General features: G+C 36.1%; 1 protein-coding gene across 1 annotated transcript; it reads right to left on the bottom strand.

Annotated features, from left to right (window-relative positions):
• Positions 1 to 6300: 6300 nt before the first annotated feature.
• LOC135128820 (uncharacterized) lies at positions 6301 to 10335 on the bottom strand. Its single transcript, XM_064055898.1, has one exon. It carries the CDS (start codon positions 10333 to 10335, stop codon positions 6301 to 6303), a length of 4035 nt encoding a protein of 1344 aa, XP_063911968.1.
• Between the last annotated feature and the right edge of the window lie 15691 nt (positions 10336 to 26026).

Genomic DNA, 26026 nt, shown 5'->3' with positions numbered 1-26026 from the left:
AATATATGGATTAGCGTCGATGAGACGACGGACAGATTAGGAAGATACATATCCCATTTAGTAATTGGAAAGTTATCTTCTGAAGAAGCTGGCCGTCCATTTCTACTAGCTTTGAAGCAGCTTGATAAAACTAATAGCAACACAATCTCGAGATTTATAAACGAATCATTGGGTGTGCTACTGATAATTTTAAGCATTGAAATTATTATGATTTATTTAATTGTTAATTTGTAGCTTTATTGTGGCCAAAAGGAACTGATCACAAAAAAGTTAAATGGTTTGTATCAGATGGTGATTCATACATGATCAAAACTGGTACTAATTTGAAGGTGTTTCATGAAAATATAACACACTTAACATGTATGGCACATGGGTTACATTTAGTGTCTGAAACAATTAGACTGAATTATCCAGATATCAATGGGATAATTAGCAATGTTAAGAAAATCTTTTTAAAAGCACCAATAAGAGTAGAGTTTTATAAAAAAGTTTACCAAATACACCTCTCTCACCTGAACCTGTATTAACCAGGTAGGGCACTTGGATTCAAGCAGCATTGTTTTATGCAGAACACTTTGATGTTTTAAAACAAGTCATTAAATATATAATGGTTTTTTACTATCATTCTTATATTCAATATTTTAGGTTGTAATGACATTTGAAGCCACAGATGCACAAAGCATTAAAAAAGCTCAAGAATTCCTAAAAAAAGCAAACGTTAAAAATGAACTCTTGTACATTAAAACTCACTTTAAATTATTGCTGATGCAATAGAACAATTAGAGACTATAGGTTTAAAATTAAACCAAAGAATGGAAATTGTGGAAAAAGTGTATACATCTTTAAAAACCACACCAGGAAAGGTGGGGAAATGGCGTTCCAAAAATTATGTTCTCTATTAAAAACGAATCCAGGATACGACTTTATATGTTCAGTAAATAACGTAATTTGCGGTAATGGAAATGCTACCAACAATACATACATAAATGAAAACGTAGATTGTTCAATATTTAATTTTGCACCCATCACTTTTTGTGATGTGGAACGCACATTTTCAAAACTTAAAAGTGGCTTAAGCGATCAAAGGTGTAAATTTACAATCGAAAATTTAGAGAAATATATAGTTTGCTTTTGTAACTCATTTTAAATACCTGAATTAATATTTTATTTTTTGTTAAATGCGACTTTGATCGCCATTGTTTTGCGATAACTTAGAATTAGTGGACGTAACTATAGATCGTTTGTTTATTTAATCATTTTTTTGTTTGTTACACAAAATATTTGTTTCTATAATGTTTTGTTTAATGTTTAACCTAATTCGTCAATTTTGGGACCTAAAAATGTCTCCTTTTATTCATTTTTTAACGACCTAAAATCCGAAGCCTAGTCATGAGTAACTAGAGCAGAAATTTAAAAAATCACCCGTTAGTTTTTTTACTTTTTGTAGTAAATTTCGAAAATGTTTTAGAGTGGAGCCACCACTTCGCCATCGTTTTTCGCCGCTTTTTCTCCCCTTTTAGTCTCGGAAGAGAAAGCTCAACAGTGGCTTAGTTTATAATAAGCAGAATTGTGAGCAATCGGAATCGTCTGCGGCACGCAAGATCCATATGGCATCATTTCGCCCCCGCCTTGCCACAATAACGGATGGCCGCCGCCGCATTTCCCTTTGGAAATAGAACACAAGTGGCAGAATGTCGGTGGTGACAGCGAATATTATTTATGCTTAGCGTTCTAAAGTTGGCCGCTTTATCAAAGGCCGTTGTTCGGGCCCGTATAATTAGATTGATGTGCGGATGTTGATATCAGTCAAGCCGGCACTCGACATCAAAGACGGCGCTGTTTTAACAGAGCCACGCGGCAAATTGATGCTACATCAGTTTTATGCATTCACTATGATTCTACAGGCAATTAAGTTTAATTTATTTATGGCACTGTCATTTTTAATAAATGAACGTGACTAACGGGCCCCCATCCAGCCGAAAATAGATTTTTATGTAAACGGACATAGATTATTATGTACGGCCGGCTGCTTAATAATTTTAATTTATTGGACGGTCCAATTCGGCCTTTCTGACGCTGAGGCCTTTCGTAAATTTGATACACACACGATCCGTCATCATTATTTTCAGTTCAAGGTGTTGTGGGCGTTGTTTCAGACGTTGCCACCATTTATCATCTTGGATCTATCTCATTATTAATTATTCGGCTAAAAACGCACCGTTTGAAAGCAGAAAGGCGATTAAGTTGTCACTTTCAATGAAATCGCGTTTTTTTCGTTTCCTGTCTGTGAAGAGGTTGGCATAACGTGTTCCAAAACAGTTAGCTTTTTAGGAACGTTAAGGTCATATCAAAAAGGAATTTAATCAAGCTCGGTTGGTAAATGTATGATAATATCAGAGCTTAACAATCGAACTGACGTGACCATAAATTCACAAGCACGCCAACCATGACAATTATGTGTACGGGGGTGTTTTTCTGCTTCTGCTACAAGTAAGCAATGGAATACTTGATGAAGATAATAAACATGAGGCTGAGTTGATACCAAGTGAAAAAGTTAATAAAAATACCCTAATGAATATATGAAGCAAAACATTTAGCATTAACTACTAATGGTTCTTTATTAACTTGAACATTGAGTGTCAAATCACAATGATATTTTAAAGCATGAAACGAACAGAAATGTGTGAAAATAATTCCAGTTTTCGACAGTTAGCGTTTGGGGTTGTGAAAGTGCATGATGCGTGATGCCTGACCCTGTTTTCAGGAATTTCGTAAAAAAATTCTGGTGTATAATTTTAAGGAACGAATTCCCAAAAGTGTTGAAAATGTCCGACAAGTTAAGGATAATAACCCCCACTCATCTTTAAAAAGGCAGTTCCAGCAAACAGATTTGTCAAATTCAACTTGTTAGAAAATTGTTCAAAAGGATCTGATGTTGTTTTTTTACAAAATACAGCTGTTGCAAGAACTTAGATCTATCAGGGTATGTAAACTTGCAAAATATAAAAATGTGACGTGGAAAAAATCTTCACTTTTTTAAGGAACGCCATTACACCCATTAAAAATTCAGTTTGGTGTGCCATTTGCTCGAAGACTAGGCTCCATTTTCTTCGAGGAGTCAGTTACTGAGGGATTTATTGGCCAGCTTGATCGTCAAGAATTACAGAATGAATATTTTCAGCATGATGGTGCAACAGCTCACACACGTCCAACAAGGTTGAATTTTCTAAGGAAATTTTATGACGACCATTTAAGCAGCTCCCAGACAAACCAATCTATCCACCTTGATCACCTGATTTGACACCACAGATGATTTCTTGTTCTCAACTTCGACAAACATTATTTTTTAACAATCAGCTCTTAATCGACTATTTGAGAAATGAAACGATGAGTCAATTTATGTATCAAAACACTTCGAGCAGTTGTTGTAAATTCTATTAAATAAGTTACTTATCTATATAAATCATTTTAAATCGAACGAGCTTATAAAACTCCAGAAATCATACCAGATATATCGTCGATTTTTTTCGTTAGAAAATTGTTGTGTATTGACACAGTAAAAAAAACTGCTAACTTTTATTTTAAATATCTCTCAGTTCCAACAAATAAAGTCAAAAATAGATGTAGTACGATTTCGAAAATTTTGCAAGCTGAAAACAGTGGTAATAACCCCGTTCCAAAATTTCCATAAATAACTGAAATATTGATTTTTTAAAATACGTGATGCAAAAATTACAACTAAATTTAAAAAATGTTAAAATAAACTGCCTTCGCAGTTATGTAGTGAAAGTTGTGCACAACTTATATTTAAAATTTCATAACCATAGGAGTGTTAATAATGGAGATATTATATTCTGAAACTATATTGTTAACACCATATGAGCCAAGCGTAACTTAGCAACCAGGTGTTAGGTTGCCAGACTAACATCTTACTAACACATGGAATAAAGATATCAAAAAAGACGATAAGCAATTCGCGGGAAAAAAGTCGACAAATAGGGTGTTAAAAAAAGGACAAAAACGACTAAAAAAGAAAAAAAAAACACTATAAAAACGAGCTTCTAAGCTTTGCCTTAAAAAAGCGAATAAAACGAAGAGACAAAAAAATCGATAAAATGGATTAAAAACTGAGACAAGAAAAGGTCACAAAAATACGATGAAAAGGGAGCGAAATAAAATGTGACAAAAATTCCGACTGACAAAAAGGAGAGAAAACACGAAAAAAAAATAGCTGACAAAAATTTGTTAAAAAAGCGTGTAAAAGAAATAGACAGATAAGTCAACAAAAAATGGGACGAAAACGCCAGAAAAAAGTAACAAAAAAATTGGTTATTTCGACAGAACGCCCCTAGCTTTTGAAACACAATGATAATTTTTTTGAGTCACCTTGTATACGCAAATCCAAAAAATATTAATGGAATGATAGATCACAAGTACAGACTCATCCTATTCTATACATTTTAGATAGGATTTATTCGGCAAACTTTTGAGCAGACGTCATCAATTTTTTGGAGGGGATAAGCAAATATATTTTGACTAAAAATTTATTATGCTCTTTATAACCTTAAAATATCTGCAAGATTTCAAAGCATTCGGTTTTGTAGATTCCAAATTAAATGTCAAAATGTCAAATTTTGATTTTTTTGTCCAAAAATCTGGACGTTTTGGGTAAAATCTCAATTCGAAGTCATAAACTACATGTGTCAGACTATGTTATTTGATACAATTTAAAACCCAATTACTATGTACAATTTTGAAGTGACGTCATCACATTAGTGGTGGGGCTGATTAGACAAATTTTGGTTACCGTTTTACATACATTTTTAATATAAATACAAAATTTGACAGCAATCGGTCAAGTACCTTCGGAGATTATCTGTCAAATAAATATCCGGAACGGCAGACAGACGGACAGACAGACGGACAGACAGACGGACAGATGGACAGACGGATAGACAGACGGAAACGGGAGAGCTATTTCTTCGTCCTCTAGGGGTCATGATAGGTTGAGTAAATGCAAAAGTAGAGAGTCGGCCGACGGACTCGGGAAGGAAAAAGGAAACAAATGATACCAAAAAAGGCTATAATAAATACGGAAGAAAGGCCGGCAAGCAAACGATAGAAGAGGGACAAAAAATATGACAAAAGAGGTTATGAAAAAGCGGCCTCCAAACTGCGACATAAGAAAAGGCAACAAAAAAGAAAAAAAGAAAGAGATAAAGAAAGTGACAAAAAATACGACTGAAAAAAGGGAACCAAAAAAAAAGAAAAGAAAACACAATAAAAAAAATAGGCGGCAAAAAAGCTAAAAAAAGGCGTGACAAAAAGGGGAACAAAAAATGTTAAAAGAAGGGCGACAATAGACACGAGAAAAAAAAAGCACAACAAAAGTCCATATAAAATGAGGCAAAAAAGAGACGATAAAAAAAGGCGAAAACAATGACATAAAAGATGCCTCTAAACCGTGACATAAAAACAAGGCGACCAAAAAGGAACGAAAAATGGCATAAAGCAATTACAAAAAGCCCAAAAAGTGCGACAAAAAATACGATAAAAAAATGGGGAGTAAATTGAAATATGATAAAAACTGTAGAAAAAAATAAAGAGAATTATACGAAAAAAAAAGACGTAAAAAAAAGCGACAAAAAGAACGAGAGAAAAAAGTTAAAAAACAAATCGGATAAAAAACACCACGAAAAAGTTCCAGAAAAAGGGAACATAAATCACTGGTGCGGCCGTGGTGAATTCGAAATAAAAGAAGTGGACTGTATTTTTGTATTTTATTGTCCACACAGCTGGACTGCTACCTAACGAATGACAAAAAGAATTTTATACAAAATAAGAGAGGGGACTTGTCCGTCCACCCCTTATGGCACGAGCCACCACAGATAGATGTGGCCGCCAAGGTCCGCCGCCGACAAAAGCAAGCCGCCACAAGGTGCGGCCGCCGGATTGCTGCTGCCCGACAAAGAGTGCCGCCGACAGGGAAGCTGTCGGTGACACAAGCCGTACCATGCCGCCGCCCTTGAATTCTGCTGAATTCGAAATACAATAACACACACATAGTGACACATAAAATCAAAGTTATGCAAAATGTTATATACAAAATACAAGTACAAATAAATGTTACACAGTTCAATGTAACATTCACAAATGTAAACAAAAAATGTAAAAATAACGATATAACGATATTGTGCGAGACAAAAAGGCGAACTGCGTTTTTTAGCGCTACACTCGGATAAGTTGCGCACCTTTACTCGCACACACTAGTCATTTGCACACACTAATCACTCGGTGACACTAATCACTCGATGTGGTGTCTTCGATGTCGCTGTCTATTGGTAAGATGGACAATTTAGAGATCGCTCTCTTGTAGACCCCCTTGTTAGTTTTGACTGTAGCGACTCGTACTAATCCATCTCGTCCTGGATGGACCTCCTGGACTCTGCCTAGTGGCCATGTTAGTGGTGGAGTTTGTTCATCCACTAGCAGTACCAAGCAACCTGGTTTCAGACTGGTCGCTGGAGATGTTTTCCACTTATTTCTGCGTTGGAGCTGGGTGATATACTCCCGCTGGAATCTGATCCAAAACTCCTGGCGCATTTTCTCGAGGAGTTGCCAGCGGTCTAGACGATTCAGTTTGACATCTTCTAAGTTCTTTTCTGGTGGGGCCGTCAAACTCTCGCCGATTAGAAAATGACCCGGCGTTAGTGCAGACAGGTCGTTTGGGTCGTTGGATAAAGGGGTAAATGGTCGGGAATTTAAACAGGCTTCTACTCGGGTAAGGAAAGTATACATTTCCTCGAATGTCAATAAGGCACTCCCGATCACCTTTTTTAGATGGATTTTTACTGACTTAACATTACTCTCCCAAATGCCTCCGAAATTTGGTGATCTTGGCGGGATAAAATTCCATTTGACCTGATGTTGCAAACTTTTTATTACCCTATTTTTAAATTCGTCACTATGGATTAGTTCATTTAGCTCCTGTAACTCGTTATTACCGCCTACAAAGTTTTTTGCATTATCAGAATGTAGTTCTAAGACATTTCCGCGGCGTGATATGACCCTTTTCAAAGCATTTAAGAAAGCACTAGACGTCAAACTGCTGACGAGTTCTAAGTGCACGGCCTTGGTGCACAAGCATATAAAAAGGGCTATGTATGCCTTAACACTGCGTTTACCTCTACCATGACCTTCTTTTATTGTAATGGGGCCGCAGTAATCAACCCCAGTTTTTGAAAACGGTCTGGTTGGGTTTAGTCGTTGTTCAGGTAAGTCGCCCATTTTTTGAAATGCGATTTTTGGTTTCGTTCTGAAACATCTTATACATTTGTGCAACGTATGTCTGATTACATTACGAGCTGAAAGTATCCAATATTGTTGTCTTATCGCAGCAAGAGTGGCCTGCGCCCCGGCATGCAGTTGTTGTTCATGAAAATATTGGATGACTAATTTTGTAAAATGATGATTGCTCGGTAGCAATATTGGATGTTTCACTGCGAAAGTAAAATTTGAATGACGCAATCGTCCACCAACTCTAATGATACCGTCGTTATCTATGAATGGACTCAAACTTAAAATAGCGCTCGTTGTGTTGACTACACCATTTGTTTTTAGTTCGTTAAGTTCCTTGGCGAATACCTGTCTTTGTATGAACTTAATTACCTTATTACGCGCATCTTCAAAATTATGAACATCTAGCTTTACCCTTTTGTGATTACGTTTCGATTTAATGTAGTTAATAAAGGAAAATAGGTATGCTACACATTTTAGTAGTTTCTCATAACTTGAGAATTTTTCTATTAAATCTAGTGATGTTTTTGTTATAGTTGTTACAACTGTTTTCCGAATTTCGGGAATTTCTGTTGATGCGAAATTTGTTTCAAATGGACTTGGCCAATTCTGTGGTTGTTCAACTAGCCACTTTGGGCCGTGCCACCATAAAGAGCATTTTGATAACTCTTCCGGAGACATTCCTCTGGAGACTACATCAGCTGGATTGTCGGTGCTAACGACATGACGCCATTCGTCATAATTTGATTCAGACTGGATTTGCGCTACTCTATTACCAACGAAAATTTGCCAGTGGCTGGCAGGGCGCGCTAGCCAATGTAGAACTATAGTGGAATCTGTCCACAAAATTGTTTGATCAATTTTGATATCTAATGACAAAATGACGCGTTTTAATAGTTCCGAAAGGAGAACTGCCGCCATTAGTTCTAGTCTTGGGATTGTAATTGTTTTCATGGGCGCGATTCTAGATTTCGCAGTTAATAGATTAACCTGAATATTTCCGCTGCTATCGGTAGTTCTCAAATAAATAACCGCGCCGTAAGCCTTCTCGGACGCGTCTGCAAACCCGTGTATTTGGATGTTGACAACGTTTTGTGGTACGATTTTACGAGCGATTGTGATTTTGTCCAAGTCTGTGAGATCTTGAATTAAATTTAACCAAGCACTGTTAATATCGTGTGGAACCTTTTGATCCCAGAGCAATTGTTCAGACCAACATTTTTGTAACAATAGTTTGGCCTTTACGACTACAGGACTTATTAAACCTAAAGGATCAAAGATTTTGGATACTGTTGATAAGATGTGTTTCTTTGTTACATTTGCCTTTGGTAAATTTGAAAGTGAATTGATTTTATACGCTAATGAATCATTGCGATAATTCCAATATAAACCTAATGTTTTATTTTCATTGTGTTTATCAAGATTTATTTTGTCTGTATCTGTGCTGTTTGTCTGTGGAATTAAGTTGACATCAACAGATGCCCATTTGCATAATTGAAAACCGCCCGATTTGAGAATTTTATCGATTTGATGTTGCAGTTCGAATGCTTGTGATAAAATATCGGCCCCCGACAATAGATCGTCAACATAAAAATCTCTGATAATTTTAGCGCTCGCCGTTGGGAATGTTTCACGATTTTCAATTGCTAGTTGCTGGCGCGAACGAATGGCTAAAAATGGAGCGCTGGTAGTTCCGTAGGTAACCGTTGTTAAACGATAAATTTGTACAGGTGTATCAGGGCTTTCTCTCCAAAATATTCTCTGATACTCGCGGTCGGGTATGTTTATGTTTATTTGGCGATACATTTTTGTGATATCTGCACTGATTACGAACTGGTACGTTCTGAAACGTAACGTGATAGCGAAAATGTCATCTTGGATTGTTGGTCCTGTTAGCAAATTTTGGTTAAGGCTTAAATTGTTATCTGATTTCATACTCGCGTCGAAAACTACACGAATTTTATTGTTTTTGAATACAGCATGGTGAGGAATATAATACGTATTGGACCAATCTGACTGATTTTCTGGAACTAGCTCCATGTGGCCGAGTTCCTGATATTCGCGCATGAAGTTAACATATTGCGATTTTAACTGCGAGTTTTTTTGCAATCTTCTTTCTAAAGGAATAAATCGTTTACGTGCTGATTCGTACGAGGTTCCTAAATTCATACAATTGTCCTTTATTGCTAATGAAACCCAGAATCTACCATCGGCATCCCTTTTGGTATGTTCCTTAAAATGTGCTTCGCAGGCAAGATCTTGCTGTGAAGGTATTTTTGTAATAGTATTGCAATCCTCAGTTTCCCAGAATTTTATTACCTGTTTGTTTAAATTCTCGAGTTCTAAATTTGGTTTTATTGTACTGTGATTACAAGGTGTTGCATTAGGAAATTTTTTACAAGTAGGTGAATTTAAAATGTTACTAATATGAGCTTGAACTAAATGTCTTGTGTTTTCGAACCGATTTGTAATCAGCTCCCAGGCTGCATTATAATTTGCACTAGAAATTGTGAGCGACTCGATAGCGCGAAGAGCTTCGCCCTTCAGTGTGGCGCATAAGTAGTGCATTTTCTCAATGTCCGACAAAGATTCGTTTTCATGCACAAGTGATTTGAAAATATCACGGAACGCCAACCAATCCGCATAATTCCCATTGAACTCCGGTAATTCAATGGTGGGTAGTTTAATTTTGAATTTTGACTCGTGTTGTGGATGTTCGATATTTGCCGAAAATTTGCTCTTTTCACATTGTTCGATCAAAGTTTCTATGTTGGCGATGACAGAATAATATAGTTCCTCAAATTGTATCCTTTCTTTGTCTTGTGTAACAAGGTCGGCCACTGGTAATACCTCTTCGATTTGTTCTTGTAAATTACTGAAGTTTTTAAAAGATTCGAGAGCCGTTTGGTGCCTAGCCTTTATTAACATAATATCACCGATACTGTGACTTGTGACAAATGAATCTATCCGTTCAAGATGCTTGATAATTTGGTCTCTTTTGCGCAAGAGTAATGTTAATTTTCGATTTTCTTCCGTCATGATTAACGGTGACAAGGAAATGCGTTATTGACACGCGAAAAAATGTGATAGGACGATAGAATTGAGGAATAGACGGGATAATTGCACTGACCTGTCTGCTTCCTGGTGATGTTGAGACGTTAGGCTGCTGTATCGTGAACTTGCGATGAATTCGGCCAACACACTGATATGCACTATCAACGGGCTCGTAACTCGTATGGCCAAGATATGGCGCTATGTATCGGGCTCGATGGACCAAAATGGTGCGGCCGTGGTGAATTCGAAATAAAAGAAGTGGACTGTATTTTTGTATTTTATTGTCCACACAGCTGGACTGCTACCTAACGAATGACAAAAAGAATTTTATACAAAATAAGAGAGGGGACTTGTCCGTCCACCCCTTATGGCACGAGCCACCACAGATAGATGTGGCCGCCAAGGTCCGCCGCCGACAAAAGCAAGCCGCCACAAGGTGCGGCCGCCGGATTGCTGCTGCCCGACAAAGAGTGCCGCCGACAGGGAAGCTGTCGGTGACACAAGCCGTACCAATCACAAAAAAGGGACAATAAACATACGAAAAAATCCCAATCAAAAGGCAATAAAAATAGACGAAAAACCGACATAAAAGGCAGAAAAAGGCTATGAAAAATGCGCCCTTCCAAGTCGGGACTTCGAAAAATTGGGACAAAAAGCAACAAATGAGTCCATAAGGTGCGACAAGAAAAAGGCTGAAAAATGCGACTAGGGGGTGTGAGATATAAAATAAAAAAAATCGATAGAAAAAACACAGACAGAAAACAATAGGTGACAAAAAATATATAAAAAAATTGGTCGACAGAACTTTTCTCGCCCCTGCAGCTTTTCGAAAAATTATAAAATTTGGTTACGCGAATTTTATTTTTTTTATGAGAACCCTTAAAGTTAAGATATAAATTAAAAAATAAAGTAAATGTAAAGAAGCATGCTGGGCGTACGTTTCAAATGAGTTTTCACTTAGCAAAATTTTGTGACGACGTTATCAACATTTTTTGTAAAGACAAGTATATCACTTTGGTTAGGTGTAGTGTAATACTAAAAATAACAGTATTGTATTCCGAAATTTTCGGAAAAACGGGGTGAGCTGGTCCTGATTTAATAAATAAAATAAATTGACTCATTCATTAATCTTTATGAGTGACCCTATATAAGAAATTTAAAAACTATTAATGCAATGATAAATCACAAATATAGGCTCATCATATTTTGCATATTTTGGATAGGAATTATTCAGCAAAATTTTGGGATGACATCAACAATTTTTTGGGAGGGGATAAACAAATAAATTTATCTTCACAGTTTACCATGATCACGATCAGGCGCGGATACAGGATTTCGTCCAGGGGGGGGCAATTTTTGTGTGACTTTACCTGTCCACCAGAAATTCGTTCTAAACAAAAAAATTTATAAAATTTTAGCTAGTATACTCTTTTTTACATAATATGGGTGACATTTGATTCTTTTCATTACACGTATAGTGTACAGTAGAACCTCGATAATCCTAATTCCTAATTGGGAAAAAGGTGTGTTCGGATTAACGATTTGTTCAGATCAGCAATTTTCCCAAAAATCTGAAAGGAAATTGAATAACAACTTCATACACAACTGAAAACAAACTTCAAGAAATAAACCTAAGTTTTATTAAACAAAAATTAAAAAATTCTTAAGCAACAATGGGTAATAGATACATTCTAAAAAAATATTACTCCGTGACGATAAACACGCTATCTTTTTGGAATAAACACCCCCGGATCTATACCCTGAAACTTTTCAGAATTTTTAGATGAATTTTTCAAAAATGAAATTTTCCATTATGTATTCGTATTACTATTACCTCCATTATGCAAATTACGACCCATTCTCGACGATTTTCGAAATTTAACTAAATACATTTTCTTGTAGATTTTGGACCTCAGAAGTCACTTCTGGCTTCATTTCTTCAATAACTTAAACCATTTTTCCAGTATCGTCCAGTTGAAATATCGCAATTTTTAAAATTTCGAAAAATTAAAATTTCACAGCGAATTTTCCGAAAATATTGCTCCGTTACCATAAACATGGTATATTTTTGGAATCAGGGTTATATATCCCTGAATTTTTTTAGAATTTTTTGGAAAATTTTTCATAAAATAAAATTTTTCTCATGCAAATTTCGACCCATTTTCGACGATTTTCGAAATTTAACCAAATATTTTCTCTTGTAGATTTCGGGTCTCCGATAACTTCATCCGTTTCTCCAGAATTAGTTAATTAATTCAGTGCTTTGAAATATCGCAATTTTTAAAAATTTCAAAATATTCCATACAACATATGCAGAAAGATCTTGCGTAATTTTTGGAAGTAGATGCATGTTTTCAAGTTCAGTTCGGATTGCAGAGTTTTTGTTCGGATTAAAGAGGCATCGACTTCAAATAGCCTCGGATTACTGGATGTTCAGATAATCGTGGGTTCGGATTATAGAGGTTGTACTGTATTTACAAAATGAAATATGATTTCAAAATTTTAAAATTGGTCAAAATAAAGTACCTCGGTCGTGTGTCAGGGGGGGGGGGCAATGGGTGCAATTGCCCCCCCCCCCTGGATCCGCGCCTGATCACGATAACTTTAGAACGTTGACAAGAATTCGGAGCATTCGAGTTTGCAGTTTCAAAGTTATATTGCAAAATATTGTAATTTAGTTTAGACTTTTTTCCAAAAATTCTGAATGTCTAGGGTGAAAATTTCACACGGATTCACACACCAAAGTGCAGGATTATCTTATTTTATAAAATTTAAAAACAACTTTTTATTATAAATTTTGGAGATGATTTCATCCCATTGGTGGTGGGGATGATTATCCAAATTTAGTTTGTGTTGAACCATCTACATTATATATATTCCTGATATACATACAAAAATTGACAACAATCGGTCCCGTAGTTTCGGCAAATAGTTGTCTAATAAAAGTGGATCCAGACACCAGGAAGACAGACGGAAACGGGAGACCACTTTTTTCGTACTCTAGAGGTCATGACATGTCGAGAAAATATGAAAGTGGCAATTCGGCCAATGGACTCTATTACTATACTTCATTAGCTTACGCTTGGGAAGTAAAAAGGCGACGAAAGAAACGGGACAAAAAAGTAAAAAAAAATAACGATAAAAAGAGGTAAAAAACCAAAGAAAAAATGCGGAGAAAGGTTATAAACAAGGGCGGACCCTAAACCGTGACATAAGAAAAGCCACAAAAAGGGACAAAGAAAATGACCAAAAAAGGCCACAAAAAATACTCCTAAAAAAAAGGAACAAAATGTGACAAAAGTTATAGCAAAAAAGGCAAAGAAAACATGACAAAAAAATTAGGAGACAAAAAAGCGACAATTAAAATTACTAAAAAATGAAACAAAAAATAGGGGACAAAAATGTGACAAAAAAGTGACAGAAAAAAGGGGACAAAAAATGCCAAAACAGAAACAACAATAAATATGCGGCAAAGGCGAGAAAAAGGCAAGAAAAAAGGCGATATAAAACGGGTCAAAAAAGACAACAAAGAAAAATGGAGAAAAGGCCATAGAAAAGCGCCACCTAAATCATGAAATTGGTGGTATGCCATTTTTCGAAGACGACTATTTGGGCTCATTTTCTTCGATGTGAGAATCAGAACAGCCGCAGGAATTTATTGACCTGCTTGATAATCATACAAGACTTTGAAAGTAAACACTTTCAAAGTCTTCCGAAAGTCTTTCGAAACCGGAATAAGTTCTTTAGGTAAGTATTTGAAAATATGAAACTCTGAGTCAATTTATGTATTAAAATCGGGGGCCAAAATTTCCAGTAGTTGTTTTAAATACAATTAATGTTATTTAATGTGTTTAAGTTCAGACACAGGTAACCCATATTCAGGTTATATTGTGAAATTGCGAATTCATCACAACAATGGAGATTTTGAAGAACAAAGTGAATTTCGTGTAAAAGTTGATTAAACTGTTATAATTTTTCTAAAACTAAGAACTGTGTCAAGTTAGTTTTCAGTCTAATTTGTCCTGTCTACAAATTTTTGGGTAACTAGATCACAAATAAAAAAAAAGTCAAAGAAAAAAGTTTGTTAAAGTGAGAAAACTAAAGAAGTATTAGTGGCGTATACTACACCTTAATGGCGTCATAAGACTGCGCAGCGTCATGGTATATTATTTTGAGAAATGGGATTTAGTTCTGGTTACCTAGCTTGAAGGCTTGTAGGTGTGTGGATGAGGTACGTAAAATGTGTTGAAGTAAGTTCTGCAATGTTTCGCACAAAAGCACTCCCATTGGTAATTAAAAAGTGTGACCTTTCAAGGGAGAGAAACTTTTCGGCTTCATTTAGTGACCCAGTTTCAAGTGATCGGTCAGTTAGTTTTAAATTCTCTTGAAAAACTTGAAAACCATAACCCATAAAGGAAAAACCAGGTGTTGCAATTATTTTTACGAAACGAATGTTAACTCTTCTTCCTCGCCCGAAATATGCTTTCTGGCAAACATTCCCTTATTCGCTGGTCACGTTCTTTACACAGCGAACCCGTGCCGCCGAATATCAAAACTTGTTCAGCGGATCCAATTTAAAAATGTTCCCTAATTTTTTAAAAAGATTCCTTCGGTCGCATGTCATCCCGCTAAACAGATGTATTCTCCGAGGTGAAGGAACGTGGAGCCGACATTTCTACTTCATATTTAATTTCGAGCTGTCAACAAAGTTTTATTGCCTCGAGAAACGTCCCATTTCTTTTTGCATCTGCTCATGTCAGAATGTAAATACTGAACGGAAATTGCACGACGCCTCCGGCAGTCCACTTAAGATGATTTGATGCTCACGAACGTTTTAATTAATATTCAGAAGAAAAACGCAGCTCGAGGTAGCGGAGCACAATTTACAAATCAAAACGTCACTACTGCTCTCCAGCCATAAACCGCTAATTTCGCGTCGCCAGAACCGAAAACAAGTCGTTTCCTGTCCAATTACGGCCGCAATTACCACTTACGTCGCCCTCGCGATCGACCCTCGTTTTCCTAATCTCCCTAAAAAGAAGTCTTTGAATAAAATATTACTTCTGCTCGGCCGGTCATAGTGGCGGCGATTTATCACCCGCTTCAAAGCCCACACTCTCCTTTGCGATGTTCATCACGACGACACGAGTTCGAGGGTCAAGCAGATAATTCATGGAACGTCTTGACCTTTCCTATTTACCTGCCATCGTTTGTGTGAATTTGATTTATCGGGAGGCGGGCCGGAGACCTTAATTGCCAGGAAAACTCCGGATTGTGCAGTCGTTGGCGGCTCCGCTCGGAATTACCGCAGTTGTGACCGCCGGCCGAAATATCCTCAACTATTCCACTTGCACCATTTTTATGGAGAGCTGTTATGTCAAGCTGCTGCCTCAAGATGGCCGCTGAAAAAGCAATATCGCGACACTATGAAACAAATAAATGGGACGAGCTCTATTCGGGTCGCCGTTTGGATTCCTCAAAGATGAGCAGTTTCGACGAGTGATTTAGGACAACGGCTCCCAATATGGGCCTACGAAAGGAGAGGTCGAGGGTTAAATCGGAGTTCTTCTATTTTAAAATGTCGTTGGATGGGGATGTTTGGCTTTAGGAGAGTCGTTCATCAGTAATATTTCAGCATCGAGCGAAACCCTACATATAAAGATTTATAATTTATACATCTGTCCAGAACAGTAAAAGATGCTCCAAGGAGATTTATGAACCTTCTATAGAGGTCTAAATAGGCGTGAATTGTTAAACTACAGGTAAGTAATCATCCTTTCCAGCGAGTTTTCCTAATTAAAAATGTGCACGCTTTCGGTCCCATCTTAATCACCTCTTTGACCTTTACTTTTACCTCTATTTTTTGTGTCATAAGTTTTCAATCCTCTCTCTTATATTGGTTATACAGGGCTATGCACTATATAATATAGCTGAATGTGTCAATTTTGACGCTTATTTATTTCAGTCCTAATTGAGCTCGAGTTTCAAGGATTACGAATAAATGTGGACTGTATGTCTATCAAGGCTTATTTTCGATCTGGTCAAGAATTTGATGGAGAAAAGCAATATTCAATTTCAGCAGCCAAAGAACAATTTCGACTAAAATTTCCAAATAAGATAATTGAAAACACGGCACTGTAACATCTATCCAAACACCTTGTGGACAGATTCAACACAATGGGGATTGTGATCGAGGGAAAGTCGACTGGAAGACCACCAGTTGATGAGAACGTTGTTGATTAGGTTGAAGCTCTCTCTTAAGTTTTGAAACTGTTGTCCAAGAGCTTTTGCCCAGGAATCATCGTAGCCGGATGCAATATTATGAATTTTGCTTATCAAATTTGAACAATAATGACGTTCTTGACCTGATCTTCTTTTCAATTGAGGCATGGTTTCACCTGGGTGGATATCTTAATAAACAAAATTGCAGAATCTGGTCCACTGAAAAGCCCAATACAAGATATGAGGTTCCTTTGCATTCGTAAGTATCCTGTACGCTTATGTATGCAACAAGCTGGGAGTCATTTTGAACATTTATTGCGATTTATCAATCACTTCCCATTTTTCTTTCCTCGGCTTTTTTTAAGGCCCTAAATCTTCCACATTAATTTTTTACTGAAAATGTGTTCTGTTCCACGACTCTACCTTACTTAATGAAATCCACAGATAAAACCGTTTTTTCCGTCAACTTTGATTCACACCACTTTATCAATAATGTTCGAACACTACGCAATACTGAAATTACTTCTGAAATTGTTCTTACTAAATTGACACGCTTAAACCACAGTTTCAATGCAGAGCCAGATGGGATTCCTGATCACATCTTGAAACAATTATTTCGTCTCAGCAACAAACCAGGGGCGGCTGGTGTCGGGGGGCACAAGGGCACGTGCTCCCCCAAAATTACAACGTCTATAAACATAGTAAAATAATAACTTTCAAAATTTAAAAAATGATCTGGAATCATGGCTGATTTAAACGTTCTATTTACACCGTTGCCATAGAAACCACACGTCCTAGCCATTTCAGTCAATTTCTGACAGTGCTCGGCAGGAGTAACTCAATCGCGGGTTTCAATTTTGATGCTGCGCGAGACAGACGTAAAACAGGTATGATAAATATTCTTGGATAACCTTCTCGGTAATACGGATATTCGAAAACAACTAAACACCGCCTATATTAATAATATTTATTCGTGCACATAACGCAAGGTTCGACAAAATTCGCCATATTGATAATGTGCATAAAATTTTGCGGAGTGTTTGAACTTGCTTTACGTGGACATGACGAAAGTAGGGAACCACAAAATCCAGATATATTTCGAGGTCTGATTGATTTTACGGCTGAATTGGACTCTGCTTTATTAGATCATTTGAAAGAAGCAACGGTTTTTAAAGGAACGTCTAAAAGTGTCCAAAATAAACTTTTAGATGCCATCAACGTAAAATTTTGACCGAAGGCAAAAAGGTATGCGGACAAATCCTTTTTTACTTTTATTGAATGTACATTTGTATTCATTTCCGTCACACAATTTCGTTCCACACCTGTTATATATCTTCATATTTAATTCATCAGTCAAATTGTGTCCCCCCATTTCAAAAGGTCACGAGCCGCCACTGCAACAAACTATCCTGGACGTAGTACTGTAACTTATCTAAGTTATTTTACTAACTATACTTAAAGAGCATTAAAGGAGGGTTACCAAGTCGATAAATAGAGGGTTATCATAAAGTAATGCACAAATTCATTGGCCCGTACTTTTTTCACGAACATTTAACAGCAGATCGATATTTAAATCATCTCAGAACCGCAGTGCTTCCGGATCTAATTGCTACGTTTCCTGATCTAGATAATACACAAAATTTAGATCTCAGAATTTGGTTCCAACAGAATGGGGCGCCACCACACTATGGCGTAAATATAAGAGTTTTTTTGGATAATCAATTTGATGGAAAGTGGATTGGAAGGCGGGGACCAATAGAATGGCCACCTAGGTCTCCGCATCTGACACCCCTTGATTTTTTTAATGGCGATATTTAAAAAGTCGTGTTTACATGAACAGATCCGATAATTTACACGACTTGAAAGCACAAATTCGTCATGAAATGGCTCGTATAAGTCTCCAGATATTGAAACGTATTCTTCTGTTTAATTAATATTTATCATTAAAAACAGATTTATTTTGTTTGTTATTAATTTTCTCAGTTTTCTATTATGCAACCCTTCATAAAACTACATTTTATATGTAGAAAAATATGCTTTATGAAATAATGCAATCAAAATTATACTTTCCTATTAAAACAAAAAAACAAAAAAAGGAGTGCGTCGACCCAGGGACGCACGGATGGAGTTTTAATCCTGCGTTGTCAATTTATATAAATTAAATACGTATACGAAGTCATTGATTTTCTCTTAAAAAATAAAATGCTTTCATTAGTTCATTTAAACATAATACACTTTTGCTTCAAGTTGGTAGACAACTGGCCTTAATACCATACAAGCATCCATGTAGTAATCTTCCCCATGATTACCTTTTGTCATTGTTTGTGCAATTAAGTATATTTTATACACTAAAATTCCATAATGGTGAACTACAGAAGGGACCTAAAAAACAGAGGAAATTAATTTGTCCCACTTATAGAGCATTTACCAGTTCCATCGGTTAATAATTAATTATAAGTGTAGAAAATCATCGGTTTACTTATCAGTGTTATTTTTATAGAACAATTCATGTACTTACCAACAATAACTATAATACATACATACATACATACATACATACATACATATGCAATTAACATGATTGTTCTTTTATAATTTGAAACCATCGCATGATATTTAATTGAGGTTATCTCAGAGTTCGCATTTTTCTTTCGTAATGTCACTTTTAGTAATATATTTAGTAACATTTAACACACACATTAGGACATTCAGGTTTACCACCACAAATGTTGCGCCCCCAACGGTCCTTTAGGTCACATTCACATTCTCTCATTTACTCCCATGCATTTCTTATGGAGAATTCAAAAGCTGTTGTACCTCTATTATCTCTGGTCAAACGAACACATTTTATTAAAAAGTTGTAACAAACAGAGTTCCGAGAGTTAACTGTGCATCACTTCTGCATCCTGAGGATCGTTATGGTCTAGATACTCTTTGAATTTTGGCAGTGGGTGTAGGTTGTGTTTTCTTAGAGCATCCTGGGGGTGCTAAGAGACGGAAGCAGCACCACTTTATGGGGTGTTTCATATACATATTGTTTGATAGTCTTTCTCTTTTTTTTTCGTTTTCTTTCTATGGCGCGGCGTTATATGCCGATGTTCCGACTCGGTTCAGACCGGTCTCGGTGACCTCGACACCGACACCAAGCTCATAGCTGGAACTCGACATCCTATTCCGGCACGTGTACGTGTTCTATAATACGACAAGTTGAAACTCCAAAAATCACTGATGATGTCATAACTTTTACAAATTTAACGTATTTTTTTTTTAGACATACCACAAAACATGGAGAGTAAAATAAAAGCTTGACATGTTTTGCATTTTTTTCAAAAACAAATGCTGCGCTTTGTGCATTGCTTTATCATAACTCTGTATATACTGATTTTAGCAAGGTTTTCGATCGAGTTGAGCACAATATTTTTACCAATGGATCAAATCTTACCTAAATAAAGGACTCAGTTGGTTCAGTTAGGAACCATTATTCTAATCCAATTATTGTGATGTCAAGTGTTCCGCAGGACAGCCATTTTGGACCTGTTCTGTTATCATTATTTGTTAACGATTTGGCTCGATGACTGTTGACTTTTAATGAACTACTTGTTCTTGTTCAAAATTCAAATCCTTCTTGCATTTTAATAACGGAAACTAAATTAACTTCTCAAAGAGTAGATGCATTAAGCTGTATCGATGGTTACTCTATAATTCGTGATTTAAAAGATTCTGTATTCAAACCATTTACCATAACACGTTGTCAATTCAACTCTCCAGGTTGCGAATGTGTTGGTCTTAAAATCCACTCTTTCAATTTAAAATTCTGTTTACCATGTATTTATAGACCCCCCTCTACTACCCACGCAGATAATATTACGCTATTCAGTTCTATAGAAACTCTATCTCTACATTCAAAAATTTGTTGATTTTTGGCGATTTTAATTTTCCTAATTTAAACTGATCCCAGCCTAACACTAATGCAACATCTGAAGATTTCCTAGAAATGCTAATTAACTGCTGATCTTATCAATTAATAAATCAATCAACACGTTATAGACTTCATCGAAATCTATCATTTCTTGACTTATTTTTAACAAATGATTCTCAGTTACTCTCAGAAATAGAATACCTTCCCTCTTTGGAAAAATCTGATCACGTCGTTCTTGCTACCGACCTCCAAATTGTCCTTAATACTTCTTTAAACAATCAGTCCGAAATAAGAAACATAATTCAGTAGAATGAGGTCAGAAACTCCCTGTAACAGATAGACTGGACTTTACATCCATCTCAAACTAAATAATATCAACGACCAGTGAGAATTTTTGTCCAAAACCTTCAAAGCAACGATAGATGAACACACGATCACCAATTTTGAAAAATAATACAACAAAACCATAGATTACACTAAAGAAGCGTCTTTGGCAAAAATTCCTTCAGAAGAAAATACGACAAAATGTTTCCACACAGAGACAATATTCCAACTAAGTATGTTTCAAAATGCATCAAATCAGCTCATACGAAGAAAAAATCATTAACAGTAATAACCCTAAGAAATTGTACAAACATCTTCGTCGAAACATAGCATCAAAACTGAGTATCCCAATCTAAACTTCTCTAGAGTCATACGGCATAAAGGGTAACTTATTGGAATGGATCACTGCTTTTCTCTCGTATCGTACATTCTAAGTAAGGATAAGCCCTATACTATCTAGTCACCTGTCGTCAGTGGAGTCCCACAGGGATCGGTTCTAGGTCCTGTATTATTTTTATTGTATACTGTTGAGCTTCCCTCGCTAGTGTATGGAGTACTGATTGGATTCGGGATCGAAACATACTCGAAAAAGTCCAAAAAGAGCCACTCGAATACCATTTAAATCAGACAGGCCTCATTACAACCAAAGACTCTCCCACTTTAAGCTGACACCATTTTACGACAGGAAGATACGTTGCGTCGAAATATGTGCAAGAAAAAATGGGGGATAGCTCACAATAAGAGTTTAGTTTAGTTTAGTTTAGTTTAGTTTAGTTTAGTTTAGTTTATTTATTTACGGATTCTCCACTTTTACAATAAGAATTACATTAAATTGCAGAAACTGATACAAACATTCTAATCCTAACTAAAAATATTAACGTTATATAAATACCCACTTTTAAATTGTAACTATAGAATATTAACTATCTACTATTTAAGATTAATAAAAAATGCTTCCTAAATAAAATTTTTGACTCTATGAATAAATCAAATGATCTTATAGAAGCAAACCTGTTTCCTAACTCCATAAATCTTTTAATCGGACTGTTAATAGATAAATTTGTTTTTGATGAAGAAATCCTAAATATTTTATAAGTACGTGTTACTCATACATCGATCTGAGGCACATAAAATGACAATTTTGATAAAAGGTACGGACAGTTGATATAAAAATTTATAATTCCGTGCAAAACGCACCCGTCTGCTAATGTTCTCCTAAGATCTAAAGATGGTAAATTCATAATTTCTCTAACTATTTCATAATTTCCCGCTTGGTGAGTCAACTGTAGTTTAAATTCAATACAGCGAAGAAATTTCTTCTGGACCCTTTCTAAAAGATCAATATCAGACTTATAGTAAGGGTGCCAGATCGAAGAACAACATTCCAACTGCGATCGTACCAAAGAACAATAGAGAACCCTTAAAGAATTTGTTGATAGCATGTGACAGTGGCGCCACACAAAACCCCACATAGTCATAGCTTTTTTAAAAATATAAATATAATGATTCTTAAAGGTTAACTTAGTGTCAAAGATGACTCCAAGATCTTTCACCAACTGTTTTTAATGAAATGCCGTCTACATTATATGTATGTGCTAGAGTACATTTTAAATTTGCGAACGATATTGAGTAACATTTGCTAGTATTCAAAAATAACTGATTCTCAAGACACCATTCATGTAACATGTCCAGGTCTGACTGTAATGCATACGCGTCTTCAACGGAATGTATACACTTACAAATTTTTAGATCATCAGCGAATTGCAAAAAATTTGAAGATTTGAAACAATATTGCAGATCATTGATAAAAAGCAAAAAAAGAATGGGTCCACAGTGTGACCCTTGCGGTACCCCCGAAGTAACGTTGAAAGATTGAGATTTAAAATTACCAATTCTAACTTGCTGACATCTACCAGATAAGAAAGAATGCAACCATTTAATAGTATCATGTCGAAAACCCAGATGACTCAGTTTTTAAATTAAGATGCTATGATTAACCCTGAAAAGACTCATTAAGAAACGTATAATATGTCAGTAGATTTGATAGAGAAGATTTTCCCTTCATAAAGCCATGTTGATTATCACATAGTATGGAATAAGACATCCACTGCAGTTGTGTAGAAACTATCTCGTCTAAAATCTTTGGGATAATCGATTCATTACAAACACCCGTATAATTTTCAACTTTTGTTCGACTGCCAGATTTGAAAGTTGATATCACATAACTATTCTTCCACCAGTCCGGAAACTTACACTCATTAAGAGATGCTTCAAATAATAAAAATAATGGGACCGTTAAAGTACAAATACACTTTTTCAACAGTATGCTAGGTACTCCATCTGGTCCAGAAGAGCATGATGTTTTAAGTTTGTTAATCGCTTGAAAAACATTTGAAAGTGTAATTTTTAACCCTCCGTCAAACACTTCTAGAAAATTATGACCGACATAATCCGACACAACTTTAGAATCAGACACATATACAGACGAAAAATATTCCGCAAAGAAGCCCGAGATGTCATTCCCATTGTTCGCAGTTTTATCTTCAAATGTCATAAAGTTAGGTATTGCACTATCCTTACTTTTATCTCGAACAAATTTCCAGAAGTACTTCGAATCATTTGCAACAGTAGCATCTACTTTTGCTACATAGGAATCAAAAAGGTTTTTACTAAGATCCTTACAATTTGTACGTAGTGACTTGAATTGAAGGTAATCTACCAGTTTCCCCGATTGCTTATACTTTGCATGAGCAAGTTTTTTTTTAAAAACACAAATTTTTTAGATCTCTATTAAACCATTTAGAGTATGAATAATTGCTAGACTTGATAGTTATTTTGGGAATAAAGTTATTCATTCCAACAAAAAGAAAAAAAAGTCATTGCATTGTGTAAAATTCACGTTCCTTGGTGGTAGCAATGTCGAGAAAAAAAAATTGAAGTTAAATATGAATTGTTATACAAGCCACTGGTAGTGTTTCTTGACCTACCATAACTACTTTCCAATTAATGGCACACAACGACTAGGATTAAGAACCAAAAAAAATGGTGCATTGATAAGCAACGGGCAAAAACACGTTAAGGCCAGTCATGTATCAGTTGTTTGCCATCGTGTATTTGGTTAGCGTCTTTGACAATGGTGATTTTTTCAATTCACAGCGTGTGAACATGGTATGCTTTATACACAGTTTCTATAAGTGATCATAGAGTCGCAGTAGATCATGTAAACGTGTCGCCTCTCAGATTTAACTGTTCGGAGATCCGCACAAAGTGCCCAAGGACGCATGACAAAGATCATACATGGACCACACACACACACAAGTATTGTGTATAACTGGTTGCTTAAACGCTTCATATGTTTTTAATTCATTACGATAAAAAAACAAATTTATTGCGGTTAAACATCACAGAAAATGTTGAAAATGTTCATCATTCTGTTCAAGGCACATGTTCACTCTCTTTTTAATTTCAAAAATGTTCTGTAATATCCTTTCGTCAATACGTTGTTCAATTCTGCTCAAGTCGTCTCAAATCATCAACAATTTCCTCAGATGAAGTCTTCCACAAGCTTTGTCTTTGTTGATACTGCCAGTTCGAACAAATCTCTTGATTATATCTCTAATGTGGGTCTTTAACGATGTTTCTTGAATTATTAAATCACGGTATTTAGCCACATATTCTTGCTTATAAGCGGTTATAGAGAAACACTCTTCGTTTACGAAGTCCCATTGCGATAACAAGACATAACGGTGAAAGTGTCTTGTTCAACAGAATAAACCGTTTCCACACTTCGCTTCCTAGCACAAAAACAAAATTTTCGTACACAACCACCAAGAATTCTGAAAATGACGGTTTTGTTGTTTTGAGCTTGAATCAACGAGAACTAGTGTAATTCGCACTTGAAAAACATTAAAACAATAAAAACGACGACTTTAAATGACAGGTTACAAATGGCATTAGACATTAATGTGACAAGTGAGAACTGTCACAATAATGCATAATCACGGGCATAATTTCAGCGAAGCAGGATTTTTGAAATCCATGGCCAACTACGTCCTTGAATCATTTATAAAAGCCCTGTAGTATGACTAATGGGAAACGCACGGTTAGCCCGCGATTCCATATGCGCAAACATTTACATCAGTGGTACAGCATCTCCGAAATCATGAAAATCGGTTCTTCTCCGGACACCATTTGTTTCTCCAACTAATAATGTTTCGCATTGACCTTTAACGATAATACGTATACATGAATGAACGATAACCACCAAAAAGTCGGTTTGACTTGTAATTGAAACTGAAAGTGTTTATTTACATCTTGTTAACTTGTATGTTTCTCCACAACTGTGTAAAAGGTGGAGCAATGGTATCGCATCGAGAGGTGCTTGGGGCTTTTGCCCCATTCGACTTTTAATTTGGTTCGTATATCGTATAGAATTCTTGGTTTAATTAATAGGTGCTTAAAGGAATTCTCCGTTGACAACTTAAAATTAGTTTTTGTGTCATTTATTAAATCTATATTAGCAGTTTAGAATAAAGTTTTATTTAAAAACATGAGAAAACATCTCAAAGGATAAATTTTCTTCAGATGACGGAGTAAAAGCCACGGTTGACGCATGTTGTGCAGATTTTCCAAAATATTTTTTTTCTGAGGGAATGGAACAGTTTTAAGGAAGAGATGGCAAAAGTATAGGACTGTTGAAGGAAGTTATGTAGAAAAATAAAACATTATTTCAAATCTGTGAGACTTTAGATCTGACCTAGGTAGACTTCATAAAAAATTGGCCTCGTAGTTAATAATTATTACTTTGTTTTTACATCAAAATCAAACCGTCGAGTAGGACGAAAGCCGACTAAAACTCTCTCCCAAAAAAATACACACTCGCTTTTTAAAGTGGGCTCACGGATCAAGTTTCGGCGCTCGTTTGCATCGGCCCCTGTTAAAATATCGCGTTGGGCGGCGAAAGTGGCTGCGAGGGGGCCACTCGGCCGAAGTGGACAGGCAGCAAAAATGACCCACTCCACTTATCTGATATTCCAGAGCGTATAAATTTTCCTATATTCGCCGGTCGTGTCATGCGGAATGGGGCAGTTTTCTCGAAACCTAATGGTTATTGCCTTTCTCGAACGGACATATTGCGTTCCATCTAGTGCAATGTGTGCTGGCCATACATCACGGGATATGGAGCTGCAGGGAGACGCTGCGGCAGACAGA

Source organism: Zophobas morio, unplaced genomic scaffold, assembly GCF_036711695.1.
Source record: "Zophobas morio isolate AGI-343-1 ecotype UQ-CSIRO unplaced genomic scaffold, CSIRO_AGI_Zmor_V1 ptg000014l, whole genome shotgun sequence".
Classification (NCBI taxonomy): Eukaryota; Metazoa; Arthropoda; class Insecta; order Coleoptera; family Tenebrionidae; genus Zophobas; species Zophobas morio.
The sequence above is the reverse complement of the archived record's forward strand: the minus strand, read 5'-3'. Positions and strand labels throughout refer to the sequence as shown.